Source organism: Podarcis vaucheri, assembly GCF_965113315.1.
Source record: "Podarcis vaucheri genome assembly, chromosome: 6".
Lineage (NCBI taxonomy): Eukaryota > Metazoa > Chordata > Lepidosauria > Squamata > Lacertidae > Podarcis > Podarcis vaucheri.
Window position 1 is genome coordinate 30,109,667 of NC_138764.1, and position 21,300 is coordinate 30,130,966.

The window sequence follows — 21,300 nt, forward strand, 5'->3', positions numbered from 1 at the left end:
ATAAAACAAACGATTATGACAATAATGCTCTCTTAGTCTGTAGGCAGGAGGTCTGTTGAAGGTGTGTGTGTGTGTGGGGATTAGCAAATTTACTTCAGCAGGGAAAGAGAAATTCTGATGAAGGGGAACAGCTTTTAGGAACAGGCGCCCTGGCTTGTCAGTTTCCTGACAGCGGGACTGACAGTTTTCTGTTTTTTATCTGCAGCACAACTTCAAAATATTTTCTGAGTGAGGGCTGCTGCTTAATCACCGCCACACCTTTATGCATTTCCAGACGTGCTGCTTTTGGCCTTTAAAGCCCAAATGGCTTGGGACTGGGTTACCATAAGATCCACTTCAGAAGCCTTGCCTCTGTCACATGAAGAGAGGCAGGTAACCCTCACCCCCTGGAACTTTTAGTGGCACCCCACTAAGGGAACAGCCCTTGCAGGGAAGCTTAAAAGGTAAAGGGACCCCTGACCATTAGGTCCAGTTGTGGCCGACTCTGGGGTTGCGGTGCTCATCTCGCTTTATTGGCCAAGGCAGCCGGCGTACAGCTTCCGGGTCATGTGGCCAGCATGACTAAGCCGTTTCTGGCGAACCAGAGCAGCGCACGGAAATGCCGTTTACCTTCCCGCTGGAGCAGTACCTATTTATCTACTTGCACTGGCGTGCTTTCGAACTGCTAGGTTAGCAGGAGCAGGGACTGAGCAACGGGAGCTCACCCTGTCACGGGGATTTGAACCGCGGACCATCCGGCAAGCCCTAGGCTCTGGTTTAACCCACAGCGCCACCCGCGTCCCTGAAGGGAAGCTTAGTTTGCACCAATTTACACCTTTCTATTGATAGGTAAAGACCCAGACTGTTGTAGCATGGACCTCTTTTAAACCCCAAACCTGTGTTCATAATTGGAGCTTTAGTGAATTTTGTTTGCTATATTTATGTACTTTTTGACTTTATGGGTTTTTAATATTTTATAATTGCAATGTTTGACGTATTCCAAGCTATAAAAAGAACATTGTTATGGAACAGCCTAGAGAGAAGATTAAGAAAACACCTGCTCCCTCTCAGCCGGTGCAGTCACTGCTTTTAAAAATTGTAGTGTGCAAGCACATTACCAAATGGATCTGACACATGGAAGATCACAGCACTTAATTCCATGACGTAGGAGGGGCTGCAAATCCTGTAAGCAGCTCTGGGATTGCTCCTGGGATCAGTTATATAGTGCTCTGCCTATCCCACCGGCCTAAGCACAATAAAATCTGGGACTGGTAATTTTTGAGATAACTTGATACAAAGAGGGTCACAACTCTCTTCCCCATAACCTATGTCCTACTGACCCTACAGCTGCTGCTGGACCCCCATCACCTCTAGCCAGCACAACTATTGCCAGGGATGGCAGCTGTCACATAAATAATATCTGGAGAGCTACAGATCCTCATCTCTGTTAACTTTTTAATGTATTTGCTTTTTTGATAGTTTTCTTGTCTTGTGTATTTTTGTTGGGAAGCCTCTGGTGTGATACACACACAAACACACACACACGAGTTAAGAGTTCAACATTAAACCAACAATGCCACATAACAGTGGTTTCCAATTAGCTAATTATTGAGGACTCTGTTTTTCAAAAGCCAAGCCATGGAGCTTCTACTTTTGAAAATTTTGACATCTCTATGGTAGTTTTTGTTATGTGAATGCTCCCACGCTGTGCTTTTTTCTAGGGGGATGCACGGTATGCATACCCCTAAGCATTTGGTGAATCTGAGTTTTGCCTCATTGAGGGGCAGTATTTCAATAGGAGTAGGAAAATGAGAGTACCCCTAAACATATTCTTAAAAGAAAAAAGCACTGCTCCCACAGATCCTCTGGGTGGGTTATGTGGACACCCTGGGATCCGTGGACACCAATTGTGAACCACTGCCTAAAAGACCTAGCTAGGATTTTACTCCTTTGTAGTTCTCATTGAGGTGGTAGACTTGCATCACAGAGGTGCTTCTTTTAGACAAGGATGAACAGCTGTTCATAGTTTTATGGCAGAAAGGTTTATGGAAGTAGAAGAACAGAGAAAAATAATGTTCCAGAAAGGAAGAGTCTTTTCTGCACTTAGAAGGAATTTGCATGAAGGAAATTTAGCAACATTGCTAGTGTTGCTACTCTTAGTGTGGATTGGTAGTTACACGCAGAAGCTAAGGTTGGTCTAGTTTCAGATAACTTATTCGTTTTGACTAGACTCAAGTATATCTGCAAACACTTAAGACAGGGCTGCCATACACCCGGCTTTCCCTGGGATTTCAAAGGCGGCATTGATGTCCGGGGGGAATTTCTGAAAGGCGGTGCTTTGTCCTGGATCTTAGCCAAATCAATAAAAAAAACCCCAGAGTGTCCTGGTTTTTACTTTTTGAAATATGGCAGCTTAAGATTAGAGTACAAATTGTGTTGGGGAAGGATTTGGTTATGTCACCTATTCCAGCACTGGATCTGAAATACAGTATTAAAATGAACTAGAAAGAAGTACTGAAAAGAAGCGCTGGATGGGGTAGAGCCTTGATTCAAAGTGAGGCCTGGCTGAAAGGAAATCTTTCTCTTGGCATAGTATCACAAAAAATGTGTTCTGCTTCCATATTTGGGATATGTGTGTTTTCCAGATAACATGCATAGTTTAAAATCTGTTTTAAAATTTTATTTCATCGTATCATTTTATAGGAAGCATTCCATCTAGTGTTCTTCATGCTGGCTGGAGAAAATCCAAACCAAAATCTGCAGTTCCTCACTCCCTAACTCCAAAAAAGGACAACATAACCTGAAATATTATTTGAAAATTTGCATAGAGATACACACAAAGAGGAGAAACAGTTACCAGCGAATTTCTGTAAAGCAAGGGTTTTTTTAATCAACAATGATTTTCAAACTAGTAAAAGCTCATTAGGTACAGAAGTTTAAATAAAACCAGTTAATTCTGAAGCAGACTACATACAACAGCAGCTGTCTACATCTTTTGTTTTGCAACCCCAAATTTCCATAAACAGACTTCCTGCAAATTCAGTACATACTATTTTTAGCAATATCGCCAGAATTATTTGGATATTTATGCTGCAAATCAAAGTTTACGCCAGAATCCTGTCTGAGCAGCTTTACTTAAAACATTTTAGGACCCAAACATCACCACATGCTTAAACCCCCTTATTCAAAAATTTTATAAAAACTTGAGAAGTTTGCCCACTGGAATGGATTAAAGTACGTAACCAGGATATGATAGACAGTACAAAAGCATTTGCTCTTTCTAGCTACCCATTATGATGCTATTTTTAATTAGAATGTAAAACTCTGGACTTCAGATAAAAGTTTACCACCCCTCATGAAACCTGTCATTAGTGCATTAAACAGGTATGCATATACAAATACAAAAGTTAACCTTCTTCAAATGGTGTAAAACCTCCAAAATGTATTTGGCTATACACTAAATGAAAAACTAGAAAGCTGCTTCAGTTATAGAAGTTTCCATAGGTTAAAAGCAGTTCAGAACACTGAATGCACCAAACTAGTTGACAAAAACAAAGGGTTGATGCTACACAAAGGGCTTGCCTATGCTTTGCATGGGTCCAAGTAGTTTTCCATTTGCCAAGCCACTTTCCCCAGGAAAACCTCTTTACCACTGAATCGGAGGAAACTTCAATCCATTGAAAACCCAACTGATGTCTGCTCTGATTCAGCAGTGAATAGGTTTTCCCAGGATAAAGTGCTGGGAAAAGCAAAAGTGTGGATGAGCCCTTAGTTATGCTTTGAGTGGACCTGCTGTAAATCATCAGGATTTAAGTCAGTCATGAGTAACAAATTCCATTTATTTCAGTGGCTATAGGCTTATTCAGTCTGGAACCAACCCAAACTAATTTTCATTTAACTATGACAGCTCTGATTTTCAGACAGAATTGGGTCTCCTGCTTTTTGGGGGGACTACAACTCCCATCATCCCTAGCTAGCAGGACCAGTGGTCAGAGATGATGGGAATTGTAGTCCAAAAAGAAGCTAGAGACTCAAATTTGGGAACCCCTGCTCTATACTGTATGTGATGTCAAGGTTATATATAAAGCGAATCATCTTTCTATGGGTCTCAAAATGTAAATCATGTTTTAGCACTGGCAAAATGAAACTAGGTAAACTTTGACAAAGTTAATTATATTTTTGACCAGTGCTCTCCAAAACAGAAACACCACCTCCTTGGGCATATATCAAGAGAAATGTAGTATAGACATGATAGAAGAAAAAAGTTACATAATACAAGTATTACACTGTATTATGACAGGAGTGGTGGGGAAGTACATTCATGAATATATTAAACAATTTACTTGCATACCCTGAATTTTACATCTCTGGTTTAAAATCAGAGTGCTCATTCCACCAGTGTTCCCAAATTTACTCTGCTGTCCACTTAGCAGCAATAAGGTTTAACAAGTTACATTACTCCTTGCAAACAGAAATATTTCAATCAAAATATACCTAGTCAAATTCTGTTTATATTAGTCATTAAAATATTTCAAATATTTTTATTTATATATCATCTCTAAATCACCCGAACAGTTAATGAAAAATAATATTTCGCAAGTGAGCAAGCTGAACTCAACACAAAACACACATGTATGAGAAATGTATGAAATAAAAGGCAATTGATAGAGAAATATGGTATCAGACTCTTACTCCAATATGTAATTTGGACTTCACTGACTACTTGATAATAAAACATTTTGGTCTTTACAAATTCCAGTTTGCATCTTGGTGCAATTATCTAGAAGACAGCGCCTTTCAGATACAGGATAATCCCAAGGTCCATCTTAAGATGCTGGGATTCTTTTAGCTTGCAAGATGTAGCCTTTGGATTTGATGACTCCTCTACTCTTAACAATGACTGAATATCGCAGAAGCCACAGTGGAGTCCATTCATGCACTTGGCAATCTGGGATACTTTCCTGAAGTGTTTCTTGGAAGCTTGCTTCGGAAAGGAGTTCTAAGGTTAGAACAGGGACAGGAGAAGGTGATGATTAGCAAAGCTTTTAGGAAATTGAGCTACCAGCATTCTGAATGCCAATCATATTTGAAATATGTATATATGCAATTACAATAAAGCAAACACACTACGTGGTTGAACACAGTCCTGATATTTGACATGCCAGAACATCACCAAGACCAACACTCCAGAACCTTCTACAGTTGTTCATTACTTGACTTTTTATAATACATTAGTTTGGACATTATTTTAAAAGTCCAGGTTTGTTCAAACTAAACCAGCACTGCAGGATTTATCTCCTCTTATTGCTATGCCCATCTTTGCTGCGGTGTTATCTCTACAAATGACTTTATGTTTTGCCTGCTGAATGAGTTCCTTGACTGCATTAAGTCCAAATCAATACCAGTTTGTAAAATCTCCAAACATACAAGTGATATAAGCCAGAAATTCATTGTTAAAAAGGTGGGAATAATGAAATCTTTGCTCAAATGGTAACAAGCAGTGCACCCTATGCACATGTTGTCCTCAAACATTGGGCTGAGCTATTCTGGCTTTGATTTAAACTGGCATCCAGAAAAGGTTCTTTTTCTATACAGTGGTGCCTCGCAAGACGAAATTAATTCGTTCCGCAAGTTTCTTCTTCTTGCGAGTTTTTCGTCTTGCGATGCACGGTTTCCCATAGGAATGCATTGAAAATCAATTAATGCGTTCCTAGGGAAACCGACTTCAGACCAGGTCCGGGGACAGTCTGTCCCCGGACCTCTTCTGAAGGCTGGGGGGGGGACAAGGGCTTTTCTTCCCACCCCCAGCATTTTAAAAAACCCCGGGACAGCGGAGGACTTCTCCGCTGTCCGGGGCGATCTTAAAATGCTGGCGGGCGGCATTTTAAAATCGCCCCGGGACAGCGGAGGACTTCTCCGCTGTCCGGGGCGATTTAAAAGCCCCTGGGAAGGCAGGCAGGGGGGACAAAGACTTTTGCCCCCCGCAAGCCTTCAGAAGAGGTCCTGGACCTCTTCTGAAGGCTGGCGGGGGCGAAAGTCTTTGCTCCCCCCGCCTGCCTTCAAAAGCTGTCCGGCCAAGGCTTCGCGGACCTCTGCCGGCATGCCGAAGCCTGCGCGCGCTGACATTAGCGCGCGCAGGCTTCGCGGAGCGCTCCGCCAGCAGCGGCACCGCTGCCGCTGCTGGCGGAGACTTGCCCGCAGGCCGAAGCCTGCGCGCGCTAATGTCAGCGCGCGCAGGCTTCGCGGAGTGCTCCGCCAGCAGCGGCACCGCTGCTGCTGCTGGCGGCGACTTGCCCGCATGCCAAAGCCTGCGCGCGCTAATGTCAGCGCGTGCAGGCTTCGCGGAGCGCTCCGCCAGCAGCGGCACCGCTGCCGCTGCTGGCGGAGACTTGCCCGCATGCCGAAGCCTGCGCGCGCTAATGTCAGCGCACGCAGGCTTCGCGGAGCGCTCCGCCAGCAGCGGCACCGCTGCTGGCGGCGACTTGCCCGCATGCCGAAGCCTGCGCGCGCTAATGTCAGCGCGTGCAGGCTTCGCGGAGTGCTCCGCCAACAGCGGCAGCGGTGCCGCTGCTGGCGGAGACTTGCCGGCATGCCTCTCCTGCCTTCAAAAGCCGTCCGGGATAGCGGGAAGCGCTTCCCTGCTATCCCGGACTGCTTTTAAAATGCTGGCGCTGGGGAGCAAAGCCTTTCGGCCCCCGCCAGCCTTCCTGGACCTCTTCTGAAGGGGGGGGAAGGCTTTGCTCCCCACCGCTAGCATTTAAAAGAGGTCCCCGGAGATTTCCCTATGGGCTTTCGTCTTGCGAAGCAAGCCCATAGGGAAATTCGTTTTGCGAAGCGCCTCCGAAACGGAAAACCCTTTCGTCTAGCGGGTTTTCCGTCTTGCGAGACGTTCGTCTTGCGGGGCACCACTGTACATTGTGCCCTACACAGAATATGGAACTAGCTCTGTGATAATACAGCTAATTCTTAATGATCATAAGATGGCAAAACATAAATGGACCTTTGGTCTACTCTCTCAAGGCAATTAACAGGACCTTACCTTTTGGATCATTATGAGTCATTATGGATATCTTCTGAAGGCTGGGGGGGGGGACAAGGGCTTTTCTTCCCACCCCCAGCATTTTAAAAAACCCCGGGACAGCGGAGGACTTCTCCGCTGTCCGGGGCGATCTTAAAATGCTGGCGGGCGGCATTTTAAAATCGCCCCGGGACAGCGGAGGACTTCTCCGCTGTCCGGGGCGATTTAAAAGCCCCTGGGAAGGCAGGCAGGGGGGACAAAGACTTTTGCCCCCCGCAAGCCTTCAGAAGAGGTCCTGGACCTCTTCTGAAGGCTGGCGGGGGTGAAAGTCTTTGCTCCCCCCGCCTGCCTTCAAAAGCTGTCCGGCCAAGGCTTCGCGGACCTCTGCCGGCATGCCGAAGCCTGCGCGCGCTGACATTAGCGCGCGCAGGCTTCGCGGAGCGCTCCGCCAGCAGCGGCACCGCTGCCGCTGCTGGCGGAGACTTGCCCGCATGCCAAAGCCTGCGCGCGCTAATGTCAGCGCGTGCAGGCTTCGCGGAGCGCTCCGCCAGCAGCGGCACCGCTGCCGCTGCTGGCGGAGACTTGCCCGCATGCCGAAGCCTGCGCGCGCTAATGTCAGCGCACGCAGGCTTCGCGGAGCGCTCCGCCAGCAGCGGCACCGCTGCTGGCGGCGACTTGCCCGCATGCCGAAGCCTGCGCGCGCTAATGTCAGCGCGTGCAGGCTTCGCGGAGTGCTCCGCCAACAGCGGCAGCGGTGCCGCTGCTGGCGGAGACTTGCCGGCATGCCTCTCCTGCCTTCAAAAGCCGTCCGGGATAGCGGGAAGCGCTTCCCTGCTATCCCGGACTGCTTTTAAAATGCTGGCGCTGGGGAGCAAAGCCTTTCGGCCCCCGCCAGCCTTCCTGGACCTCTTCTGAAGGGGGGGGAAGGCTTTGCTCCCCACCGCTAGCATTTAAAAGAGGTCCCCGGAGATTTCCCTATGGGCTTTCGTCTTGCGAAGCAAGCCCATAGGGAAATTCGTTTTGCGAAGCGCCTCCGAAACGGAAAACCCTTTCGTCTAGCGGGTTTTCCGTCTTGCGAGGCGTTCGTCTTGCGGGGCACCACTGTACATTGTGCCCTACACAGAATATGGAACTAGCTCTGTGATAATACAGCTAATTCTTAATGATCATAAGATGGCAAAACATAAATGGACCTTTGGTCTACTCTCTCAAGGCAATTAACAGGACCTTACCTTTTGGATCATTATGAGTCAAAAGCTGGATATCAAACTCTTTAGCAAATGCAGTCAGATCTGGTGGCATCACACAACAGGATGCAAGATTCACCTGGTTACTGCTTGGTTTCACCTAGAAAAAAGTTTAAAATTTCAGCTTTCCTTCAGATATAAGATAGTGCTATGGTGTTTGCCTTACATTATAATTAATTAAGTGACTGCACATTCTTTATGACAATGGAAAGTTGCTGTGTTTTCTAAAAAAAAAAATTAATGCTACACATATCAAACATATGGATGCAACTACTCACTTCCCCAGCTGGCTATACAGTGTCTATACTGTACTCAGGTTTAAAACTGGATCTGATTCCATAATATATTCAGCAGAACTTATTAACAGAAAAAGCAGCAGACCCAGGTTATTTCAGTTGAACAGACTGCCTCTTACCTGCGCCCACAAGAACAGTTGCTCCAACAGTACTTTATCTAGATCAGAAGTCCCTATGGCAACAATCTTTTTGTTTTGAACTAAGTTTTCAAGCTCTGCCCAGTAAGGTTGTAAATATTCTAAGGAAAGATTAATTCCATCTTCGGTTGGAGGAGGAGCAATTATCACGGAATCTAACTGGTCGACACCAAGGGCAGAACATGCTAAAAAAAAGAGAGACAAACTTTCATAGAATAAAAATGATTTACAGGAGGCTTTAAGAAACACGAATCTACTTGTCTTCTGATCACTTATTCTATCTCCTTGTATAAATGTTCAATTCCCTGAATCCACAAAATTTTTGAATTACAAGGAAGAACCTATACAATAGGTATTACTTTGCAGCAAAATATGCTGAAAAGAGAGGAAGGAAAGCAGAGTTCTTAATAGTTCTGAACATACAATAGTACACCAAGGAAACCACACAAAAGGGTTATTTTCAGAGTTCAGCTATCAGAAAAACAAAAGACTAATTTTTGCTTAAATTGAGGCTAGCTCTGCAATGCAAAATCTGGATTTCTTCCAGTTCTTAGTAAGTCGGTGTGCACTTCTGGCCTACTAAAATTAGGTTTGAAAAAAGCATAATATTAAAGCCAATAGTAGCCCCACTCCTCCAAAGCCGAAATGTGGCATGGTCAATTGTGAGGAGGGTCACAGCCGCCATACCCCCTTGCTGGAAATGCACCCTCGCCCAACTGCACTTAGATTAGAAGTCTTACTATCTCCAATGCAAACTTTCCCCCCCAAACCAAATTATGTGTGTGTTGTGTGCTGTATATGTAAGCTTACATGTGATATGTTCAGGTATGTATGCATGCGCTGGTCAGCCCTGCTCACCTTCCATTTAGCTGCATCTATTGTTTGAAAGATGGACCCTGAAAAGGAAACCACGAGAAATGCAGCCACTCGACTGAAAGTGATTCCCAACCCCCGCCTCCATTTCACTGTCTGCCAACTTAGTTCAAAGACAGTAAGGAAAAGGTACAAAGGTCAATAGATTTTTAAAACATTCATGACTAGGGAAAGCTTTTCTGTTTCAGAGCCAGAACAGGCTTTATAAAGAAAAAGAAAAGTCCCTGCAAACTTTGGATGTGTTCAAATGTAAGTTGCCAACTTACTCATACTGACTGCTTCTCTGATTGATGAAGTGTTTGATCCCGCGATAAACAATTTTGCTGAAAATAAAAGACAAGTTAATAAGGGAAAGCAACATCTGCAAATAATGCAAATTCCCAACCGTGTGTTTCTGACCATTTAATAGCACATCAAATCTGCACAGATTAATGACCAAAACACTGCGGCAGAGGACATAATTTGAATGCAGAAGGTCCTGGGTTCAAATTCTAGAGTCTCCTAGAAAGGCTGGGAAGAATTATGCAGCCTCCTCCTTTCTTTATGTTGACGTCTTGCACAAATACAACTTAGCTATAAAGCAACAAGAACACCAACAACAAATGCAAGAAATTCCCCTCCCAAAAGCAATTAATTCCCAAGAACACCAATTGTTCCAATTAAAAAGTCTGACATATATTACACAATGTCCGCCTTTCAGAGACTGAGTTAAGGGTTATTTGCTGCTCTAGGTTATTTCTGGGTTTACAGATTTCTAGGCAAGTCTCCTATTAAGATGAAATTCAAAACAAGCTTATAGAAAGGTTAGATTTCAAAGCAATTTGACTTAAGACATATTTGCTCAGGTCCTTTTGGTGAACAGCGGCCCACAGATTATTTCTCTACATGTGAAGACAAGGAATTTTTGCCAATGAGCTCCTGACGCACTGGATGAGTTAAAGAATGGCAGAAATGTTGTTTTCTGTTGTTAGTCCAGGGGTTAGAGAACCTTTGGTCCTTCAGCTAAATCCCATCAGCCCCAGCAAGCATCGCTGATGGCCAGGGATGATGGGAGTCGTAGTTCACCAACATCTGGAGGGACAAAGGTTCCTCACACTTGGCCTTAGCCCATGGCTCTGCCTAGAACAAGGTGATGAAAAACCTGCTTCTTTATTTCACTTACAATAGATGCCCGATTTTTTTTAATGGTAGGTACTCTCAGAATCATTGATGGAACCGAGATTGCCTTATCAACTCAGATAAAAACCTTGGTTCAAAGTAGTTCATTAACTTGTTGTTCAGGAAGCATATATGAAAGATTATTGGCTGCGCCTTCAATACCAGGCCCAAGAGAGACCCAGGTTGGCATACACCTCTCAGCAAGATTTACTAATATTTATGTAGCTATTTTTGAACTAACAACAGTTTTCATTTTCAGGGTGCAAGGATAGCCGCTATCTATACAGAGAACTAGGATGGTTCCATGACCCTACTGCAACTGTGCTGTACCTAGAAATGTTTGCCCTCTCTTTGAGAAACTTCAGAATTGCTCCTTACTGAAGGAGACCAGAAGTCCACCTAACACACCATTCTGTATCCAACAGCCAGAGGCCTCTGGAAGCTCACAGGCTGATGCATTATGCAACTGGTCATTCCCTCACATTTGTCCCAGTTCTGTTTTCATTTTACTTCCAGCATTGCAACAGTGGCATCAGCTGCTTTAAGGAAGAAAAGAAAAAGATATGCATTGCCTGAGGCTATGAGATGATCCTGAAGATTTTTGTTGAGTACAGTCTTTGGAAAGAGCAATATGGATGCAATGATATATAAGCAAAGCAGTACCAAAGTTCTGGTGGTGTGCACTTTGGATACATCTGCACGAAACTATCGCTCAGTGTTATGAGAGCAAGCCCAGGGCTCATGCACTCTCCCCTCCCCTCTGGTGTGGCTGTGAGGAGGCGATCAAGCATTTCTGCTTCTATTTTTTATTAACCACAGTATCCTTAACTGGGGTCACTCTTAACTATAGTTCTCCAGAGCAAGCCAGATAAATAAACCTGCGGTGTGCGCGTGTGTGCAAGCCAGAGACTTGCAAAGGCTTGGCCTCATAATGCTAAATCATGATGCAAACACAGCCTAAATGTACATGAGATATTAACTGTGCAATGCTAACCATGTTTTCTCAAAAGTAAGCATATTCAATTCAAATACACCCAGGTAAGCAGGGTTAAATGGTGTTTCTTTTTATTACTGTGATCCCCTTTGGGAGAGGACAATTGTCTGAAAAGCAGGATAAAAATATTAAAAGGGAATAAATAATATTGCTTTGTCCTATGAATTAGTCATCAGGTTGTTTAGTTAGCAGATCCTCGACTGCAATCCTTGTCAGCAGAGTGACTAGAATAATGCAGATAAGAGTCGCAAGAGAAAGTAAGTGATAATACTTTACTGAAGTTAATTGGACAAAAGCAGCATATAATATGAAGAAACGAGCTTTGGTCTCCTGGCCAATGGCAGACTCTGCTGCCTTTCAGCTCTGCTGCCCTATCCATTCATAACAATGTTAAGCTGTGCTATGCTGGACCTCTTACTCAATTCCCCAACCTATTGAATTTAATATTCCACAAGTCCCCAGAGGAAGGTGACTCTCTGTATCTAAGAAGCTGGTTGACTAACACTAGGCCCTGCTCCATCCCACCTCTCCCGATGAAGGCAACAAACAAATTATACCTGAAACTTTCAGTTCTTCCCTTTCTTCAGGATTGATCTTTTCTATTGCTTGGGCTAGAGTACATTCAAGGGTTTCAGGCAGCTCCTGCAAATAAATATGTTGACAGTCAGAAGAAGCTTACCAGTATTGGCAGCTAAGCACATCTTGTGTCATTAGAGAAGACATATAAAAAGCAGCCTGGAGCTTCACCAAAATTCTGTTTTCATATGTGGGGGGAGGGAGCACAAACAACTCTGCAGTAGATGCTTGAGACAAAAGTCCTGGAATCCCCCTGTCCAAGGCACCCAGTTGCAAAAGGCCTGGTCCACACTGCAGAGCTGGAGGCCACAGAGGGCAAGTCTGACAAGCACCTCATCAAACTGCGTGAAATCACGTCTTCGGTATGCAAGGCAGATTTGTAGCACTACACATATTCTGAGAGTTATGTTATGCCTGCATTCAGCCTCAAAAATGCAGGGCGTGAAATAAAAACACATGCAACAAACAGTTTTAAAAAGAAATCACGGGGTTATGTTTACACAAACCATCCAATTACAGGGCCTCTGGTCCCATTCTAATTGCAGAATGGGACTGGCAGGAGTGGGTCAGCAATAAATCACATGGAGTAAGTGAAATTAACTTTTTATTGGAAGAAACAAGATCTGCTCAGTAGTGCAGCACAGCAACTCTTCTCGGTAAATATTGTCCCTATGAGACAGTTGTGGAGAATCAAGGTCCCTGTCTTACCCCAGGTGCCTAAGTCTCTTCCTCTCCCAGGTCCTTCCCAAGCAATCTGAGACTCTGCCAGCATGCCTGTTTTTGCTCTTCCCTCTTCACGCCTCTTCTGGTTCTGGGAGACTAGAAGGGAGGGGAACTTGACTCTCCCTGCTCACTAAACCCTGTTACCTCTTCAACTTCCAACACCTCTTCCCAATCTTCTTCATCTTCTCCCTCTGACGACTCGTCGTCGTGCCACCACCAATCTCTGGGCTCTGAGCCTTCTTCCTTGGAGGTTCTTCAGCTGGTGCCTCCCACCATTCCTCTGTGTCCAGTCAGTCCATGATAAAGTGCTGCTTTGGACATTTAAAGCCCTAAATGGCTTGGGATTCCAATTATCTAAAGGATCGTCTCTTCCCACAGCAACCTGTCTGGACACTCCATTTGCCCTCCAAGGTCCTGCTCTGTGTCCCAAAGAAGCATATGGAGGGCAGTGACCAGACATGTGTCAGCTCTCCACCTGCCCGTCCCTACTCTTTGGAATGGGAAGGAATGCCTGCCTCTGACTTTATTATCATTTTGGTTCCAGGTAAAGACACTTTAATTCTTCTTTGAGAACTTTCATTATATTGTTTCTCTCTCCAGAAATAAATTTCATTTAACAAGGACAGACTGAGTTTGGGCCAGAGAAAATTCTAACTATTTGACTAGCATACTAGCAAGGAAACACAAAACAGGAAAAGTCATTTACCTGCAATAGATCTGGGCTGATCTTTGAACTCCACTCATTTAAGGTTTTCTGAATGCAATCCCGCAGCTGCAAAGCAACATATTCACTATTCAACACTGCTTGGTTTCAATTTTGCAATACAGTGAGAAAAGGAAATTAAACTTGCCTCTGCTGATCCCTATATCTTCTCTCTTATGTACACAAACTAAGCAAATTATATCTAGGTACAGGGATAGAACAAAAATGTGAGGACAAATGTAAACAGGAAACAGTAAAAAGGAAAGGAATCCTATTTTTTCTGCAATTCACCATGCCGGTTTTAAAAGTATTGCTCCCTTCTCCCATTAGGCAAAGCGGGTGGTCAGCATAAGGTCACATTAGGGGCCTAGATGGGAAATGAGAGGAACCCAGAAATAATGCAGCAGATTCATGATTTGGGGGGGCAAATGAAAGGAGGAACAAGTCACAAAACCTAAAGAACTGGAAAATTGTGCTAGAGGAGGGCAGGGGAGGGGTACAAGAATGTAAGGCTTACTGTGGCTTGTTCCTGTCACAAAAAACAGTGGTTTATGCAACATATAAGCTAGAACCACAGGTATGAACTCTTGCTTAAGAAACTAAGTGTCTTTCTCTCTACCAGAATCCAGCAAACCCAGCAGTCGGCAATAAGCCTTCATCTAAAAATTGGCCAGTGGTTCACCAATAGACCACTGTCTTCTTTCTGCCTCTTTGGACAAGTTTCAACTTCCTGTTCAACATCACTGTGATCTGAATTGAGGGTTGCTGATACTGAATGGCACAATCAATTAACTTTTTCAGTTAACAAGGCATAGGGAAGTTTGAGTCCAGGTCTGAATGAACAACAACTTCCATTATTATTTTTAAAAAGGGAAGAGAAGCAAAATCTAGCACCTGGTCTTGTAGTAGTGTATTTCTCATGCAAAGATCATTTGTAAAAGCTACAAATTCATCCTAAGTAAAGCTTTAAAATGGTTTGACTGATTTAATTGTTGTGAAACAATTCAATGAAAGGCAAATATTAAGCATGTTGTGGGCATTTTAATTTTGCCAAACTTTCGGAATGAGAAAACTAAATTTCCTGCTTGGCAGGGGGTTGGACTCGATGGCCCTTGTGGTCTCTTCCAACTCTATGATTCTATGATTCTATGATTCTAAATACTGTATGACTTTTTCTACTAGAATAGAGTAGCATTTGTCTACTGAATTGGAAGCTACCTAACAATAGAATTCCACAGACGGGTGGTCTGTGCTGAGGAATCTCTGAGTGGTCTACATCTTCCAAAGGATTCTGGGGTGTATTCTATGAGCCACATTCGGTTTTTGTAGGCTGCCGGCCAAATCTTTTGGCAGCCACTGAATGCCATTTACCATCACCTAGCATGAACTGAGACTACGCCCTGTAACACACCCAACCCTTCCCTGCAGCTACACATTACAGGGCCAGACGAGTTGTAGTGCACAAACAGTCTTTTCAGAAAACCTGTCCATCACTACTGATCTTCTCACTGAGGAACTCCCATTTTCTGGCTTTCAGTTTGAAAGCCACTGGGTTAGAAACCATACTGTAGTTGTATGCAGAGGAAAAAAGATAGTAAAATAGGAACCCATGCTTCTGGTACGTATGTTTTACACGTGTCAGAGCGGTTTCCTTCAGGGAAGTACTGTATGTATTAATTAGACTCGTTAGTAGCTTGTTGCACAAGGGTTTCCCAAGCAACACGCAACGTATTTAAAAAAATAAGCATAATACAAATACATTATAATATCAGCACATTCGCACAAAAGCACATGAAATTCGTAAAAATTACACAACTTCCCTAATAGCAGCATACTAAGAACAACAATAAACTACACAAGCTGTGTTGTAGTTTACTATTATTATACTAGTATTGCTCCCACCCTGCCTATTGTAAAAGTAGTACTCACTTCTATTTTGATTTGAACTGAGGCTTTCATTATATCCAAGCAGGCTATGGGATAGCTGCCAAACATAACTTCATTACTACCTCAGAATGGTATGGGGGCCTATAGTTTGCAGAACAATGGCTCCCAAGCCTCATAATCCATGTTCTGAAACTAAGCTGCTGGCTTTATAGATGCTCAGTGCTAAGAACTGAACCTCATCTTTAGAATAATAATTAAAAACAACAACATGGCAAGCCAGTTATCCAATAGATTAGCAATGTACTTTCCCAAGAAGCCACAAAACAAATTTTAATTATTGCTACACACTCACTATGCGTACTTTTAAAGGGCAAAAAAAAGGTTATTGTGATTTGTGGCTGTGATAAACTTTTCTTCTCATATCAAGGTGGAAGTATGATCTGAAAGCAAAAGTCCTCTAAATACCGTTTTGAGTATAAATGGTTATTGTGGGATAGCTGAGAATGACTACTTTGGGTTACAAAATACTATATCACCTTATGGCACACTGGGGGTGAAGGAAATTGACAATTATAAGAAAATAACTAGGTCAGTATGATACATGAACACTTTAGTCCAGAAGATATCTTGTCTAGAAGCTTTGAATAGATTGTATTAGCCATAATATTTATTTTTATTAGCCTTCGTTACATATATTTAGGTGCCGGGGGAAAATGTTTCTCTTTAATCCGGCTGATTAAAATTTTATGTCCTTTTAAATGTATTTGTGGGAGGGGGAGTTATTGGTTTGTTTTTGTTCTTGTTTTTATTATGAATTTTGTGTCCTCATTTTGTATTTTTGTGTTGTGAACCGCCCTGTGATCTTTGGATGAAGGGCGGTATACAAATTTAATAAATAAGTAATAAAACAAAAAGAAAATGATTAGAATGAAATGCAGTTTTACAGGACCATTTTTAGGCTGTTTAAAAAGGACTGACCCCCAAGCATAAGACCAATACAGCGCTGCCTGTCAGCATAGCCTGAAGAGGCAATACGATGCCAAACTAATTACAGCAGGATTCCATATGTCAATTACAACCAGGGTGGGGCAAGGAAGTTTTTGCAGCTACATGCCACAACACAGTTCAAGATGCTCACACTTAACTGCTAAGCTAGACATGTATTTAGCTAACAAGTTTGGGGTTGCAAAAAGCCTAAACAGATTTAATGTAAAAACCTTTAGAACTACAAGGTGTTGAGTAGTTAAGTTAGGCTGACGTCAAAGGCATAACTGCCTATCAAATTTCCAGTAAGTTGCCTGATCAAACATGCAACAGCTCATCAAACTGCTAAAATGCTAGCAATGGATTTGGAAAAAGTTGCTTGCTTATGATTCAGAAAAGTTTAGGGGAAACATAGCAGAATAAATTAAAGTTGAAGTGTATGCCCCGACAGTATACCAAACATTACTGTATGTAGAAATGTTTGGGGAGTCTTTTCGCCTAAGTACTTGTTAAGAGGGGTTTTTTTTAAATCATGTCCAAAATTTAGCAGAAAAACACTTGTTAACAAATTGTGATGGGCTTCAATGTTTTCAAAAAAAAAAAAAAAACCTACTCTTGAGGCTATTAAGAGAGACTAAGGATGCTTTGAGGCTATCACAATTTTTCAGATGGGGAATCAGTGACAAACCAGGAAGTTACAGCAGCGCGCATTACTGGGCAACAAACCGCTTTCCAAACAAAATCAGACTTTTTGCAGCAAGGAAAGTGATAGCAATTGCTTGGTGCGACGTCATATAGCCTGCCTACAAACTTAGTGCAAAACAAATCAGGTGAATGGTCTACAAACAGGTTGTTTGCCTGGAAGCAACCTGGAAGGCATTGTACAAAAACACAATACAGTGGAAGAAGCATTTTTTTTTTTTTTGGCACTCAGGAAAAGACACAGCAACATAAACAAATATCTACTTAACACTGACACTTCTAAAAAAGATAACTCTCCGTGGTGGGATTCCAACATTGCTCTGTACCCACAAACTCCCCAGCTAAAGCGGAGCAGAGAACCAGGAAATCAATAATTCCGCTCCACCCCGATTCAGACAGAGACCTGGATTTTAATACCAACTCCTTGTTTTCAAAGCATCGTGCTGTTTGGGGTCTTCCTCTTCTTCTTTTCAACGGGAGAGAGACGTATAACAACAGCTAAAACCCCAGTCAATAAAACCAACGTTTTTTGGGAACACACACAGACCCAGCGCTGCCTCCCGCTGCTTTTGCCACAGAAAGGAGACAATAAATAACCCCTTTCAAGGCTCCGCGACGAGGAACAAAAAAAAAAAACAACCCCTGCCAGCCCCCATATGTATTATTTATGAGGGAGCGGTCGATCGCAGCGGCCTGGCTTTGGTGGGGTATATTTTTTTGGGGGGGTGCTGATCCCGCGCGGAGAGCAAGAATCGGGATCCGCGCGCCCGCGTTCTCACGACCGACAAGAGCGGGTCTTCAGAATGGACCGTCCACGCGTCTCCTCCCCGCTTCCCGCAGGCTCACCTCCTCGCTGGGGGTGGCCGGGCACTTCTTCCTCAGGCGCCCCCAGTTGAGCAGGTTGCCCGTCTGCAGGTTGAGGGTGCCCGCTTGCCCCAGCAGCACCCCGGCGCTGCCGCTCTCGGTCCCCATGTGCGCTTGTTTGCCTGCTCTCTCCGCCCGCTGGAAGCCACTGGCCGCCGGGTCCTGAGGAAGCAGAAGAGGAAGGGCAGAGTCTGCCGGGCAGCGTCTGCGGCGCCGCTCTCCTTCCTTCCCTCCCTCGCTTTCCCTTCAGACAAGGGACGGTGACTCAGCAGGAGGGGGAAAGTGCCTTGTCACCGTCCCCGGTCACGTGGCTCGGGACGGACACACACACACAGAGCCACAAGGTAGCGGGGAGCGCGCGCAAAGGGCCCTCCCAACGGCGGCGGCCAACTGCTTTGATCCCAGCTGAACCCCACACACACGTCGAGGGGAGTTCTTGCTGGCCAGTGCGCATGCCCAGCAGTCAGGAGCATGTGCCGTGACAGCTGCGATGCGTGCTGCCCTCACCCGGTCTCTCCGCCGGGAGCGTGTTATGGACCAGCGCCCCCTGCCGGTTACCTTAGGACCTCAGCCGTCTCAGACACTCCTTTCGCGCCAACAGACGCTCCGTAGCAGCCGTGCATAACGAAGTCGTTTTCTCTCTCTCTCTCTCTCTCTCTCTCTCCCTCTCCCCCCCCCCTCCGCGCAAGGACACCTTTGTGTTGAGTGAGGTTGGGGGGGGGCTGCTTGGCTACGGAAACTCGAGCGCCTTGGCGCGAGAAGGATGCTCACGACACGATCCTGCACAGACCCGTTTACATAGCTGTCAACTTACAGATTTGAAAATTAGGGACCAGCAGCCTCGAAAATGAGGGCTCAGCAGCCAAAATAAGGGATTTTGCTTAGCTTATACAGAAATCCGCCACTGATGGAGCCATGCTGCTTTGGCTGCCACTGACTGTGTTTTGCAGGGGATTGGACTAGATGATCCTAAGGGTCCATAACTCCGACCAAAGAAGAGGGGCAGACAAAACTGATGAACGACGTCGTGATGGCAAAGCTTACAGGCAGAATTAGAAACCAGGAAGAGGACCTCTTTAATAAAGAATGGGGAAAGTTTACAATTTAGTTGAAAAGCTATTGTAAAGAGTTACATACATTGGTAGGATTGACAGAAAACTTGTAGTAAAAATTTGAACTATGGATGGACAAATGATTTATAAAAATAGAGTTATGAACGGGATGCAGAGGGGGAAATCACTACATTAAGATGCTGCACTGGTTGGAGGGTATGCTAAGCAGCACGTCAGGCCTGCCATCGTCCTGGCGCAAGGAGTTCCACCGGCCCTTCCCCGCCTGAGAGAGAGGGGGAGGGAGAGAGACTCTCGCCCACGCCACCCGTGAGCCTGGCATTAAGTGGTTGCAGTGCTGCAGCGGCCGCTGAAGCGCCACCCTTCTGCGTCCCTCCCCATCCCCTCCTCCCTCAGGCCGCCTCCTCAGCCGCCGCCGCTGCCGCCTCCAGCTTCCCCTGGCAGTGCGGTGGAAGTCTTGCAAGAGAGGGGCTGCCTGCCCGCCCGCGGCCACCCGCCTCCTCACGACGCACCCCTGAGGGGAAAAAGGGAGAGACGGAGACACAGCAGCACGTGCGCGCGCTCTCACGGCGGAGGACCCTGAGCCGCTGCTTCCCTCCCAAGCCTGGCGAGCATGAAACCCGGGAAATTTAAGGGACATCATCAATAAGGGACAGCAGCAGGACACGGCACTGGGATAAGGGAGTTTCCCGCCAAATAAGGGACAGTTGACAGCTATGTGTTTATTTTCGAAAGGGTGTCGCAAGCTGAGCACAATTAGATTTCCACAGACTGTTTTGTCAGGGAGGGTAGAAGCGTAGCATTGTGTTAACTTGGAACTCATCAGCGTGGCTGGTTTTGAAGGCTGTGATTCTTTAAATTATGTGCTGCGAAATTAACTGCACTCAACAAGAAATAAAATTACTGAATTATGAAAGTATTCCATGAATCCAAAGCACTTGTCTGAGGAGCAGGTTTCCTAATGTATCATTGTGTGATTCGGTGCCCTGGATTTGCTTCTTTCCCAGAGTGGTGGTGGGACTGGAACTTTCAAGTTGCAATCTACATATCTGTTTGGGACATAAGTCCCACTGAACCTAGTGGGTCTTACTCCAGATAAGTGGGTGTACGATTACCACTTGGATCACTCCCAAGTAGCATTGATCAACTTCCTTCCAACTGTCACAGAATTGTATCCTGTTCATTTAAAAAAACGCTTCAGGGACAAGACTGTTTTAATGTGTTCAAGTCTATAGGTGCCCTACTTTACATGAACAAAGGTCTACATATTATGGGATAAGCAATGAAAGCAGCACAGAAACATCTATCCCTTTCCCATGCAAAAATAAAACCTCAAACGTCCCAATCAGTTCTGTGTCCATTCCAGAACTTAGCACGAATCAGTCCAAAGTGCCTAATCACTGGCACTCAGTTGTATCCTCCATGAAAATGACTAAGTTCCAATATCAAGATTTGAAATATTATTTAAATTTCCCTTTTCCTTTGTAGCTGATCCTTACAAAATTGCATGCTTTTAGATGCTGAACAATATGCATATGAATACAGTGGTACCTTGGGTTAAGCACTTAATTCGTTCCGAAGGTCCATACTTAACCTGAAACTGTTCTTAACCTGAAGCACTACTTTAGCTAATGGGGCCTCCTGCTGCCGCTGTGCCGCCGGAGCACGATTTCTGTTCTCAACTTGAAGCAAAGTTCTTAAGCTGAAGCACTATTTCTGGGTTAGCGGAGTATGTAACCTGAAGCGTCTTTAACCTGAAGCGTATGCAACCTGAGGTACCACTGTAATAGAGAAGGCATAACATGAATGCAAGATGTGAGGCGTTCTATAACATTTTGTATTAAATCCAAAAACTGACTTGTAAATCATGCCTAATTTATTTATATTCCCCTTTTGGAATAAGTAATCCCCCTTTTGTGTGTATTCTATGCAAATAATGCCTTCCAGTATTTGGAATTTGCTGCTGCAAGCTTCTATTTATCACTGTCCATTGGACTCCAATAATGCTTAACTAAACCTTGGCAACATCCCAGAAGGCTGCATGGAAGGGATGTTAAAAAGCAGAGCTTAAACACTATTCTGATCATAC

General features: G+C 44.6%; 1 protein-coding gene and 2 long non-coding RNA genes across 4 annotated transcripts in view; 2 read left to right on the forward strand and 1 right to left on the reverse strand.

Moving 5' to 3' along the window:
• The window catches only part of LOC309535228, a 14,702-nt gene extending 10,085 nt beyond the window's left edge, over nt 1–4,617 (forward strand). Inside the window, exon 2 of the long non-coding RNA XR_014221140.1 lies at nt 206–4,617. This is a non-coding gene — a long non-coding RNA (uncharacterized lncRNA). The remainder of the gene's footprint in view (nt 1–205) is intronic.
• LOC309535190 overlaps nt 1–11,848 on the forward strand; it is a 31,634-nt gene extending 19,786 nt beyond the window's left edge. For both annotated transcript variants that reach the window (XR_014221090.1, XR_014221091.1), the window contains exon 4: nt 10,968–11,848. This is a non-coding gene — a long non-coding RNA (uncharacterized lncRNA). The remainder of the gene's footprint in view (nt 1–10,967) is intronic.
• GCLM (glutamate-cysteine ligase modifier subunit) lies at nt 3,928–18,575 on the reverse strand. Its single transcript, XM_082227997.1, has 7 exons — nt 18,124–18,575; nt 13,708–13,773; nt 12,260–12,344; nt 9,817–9,873; nt 8,660–8,862; nt 8,230–8,344; nt 3,928–4,978 (listed from the first exon to the last, which is right to left on the reverse strand). Exons 1-7 carry the CDS (start codon nt 18,247–18,249, stop codon nt 4,806–4,808), a joined length of 825 nt encoding a protein of 274 aa, XP_082084123.1. The 5' UTR covers nt 18,250–18,575; the 3' UTR covers nt 3,928–4,805.
• Between the last annotated feature and the right edge of the window lie 2,725 nt (nt 18,576–21,300).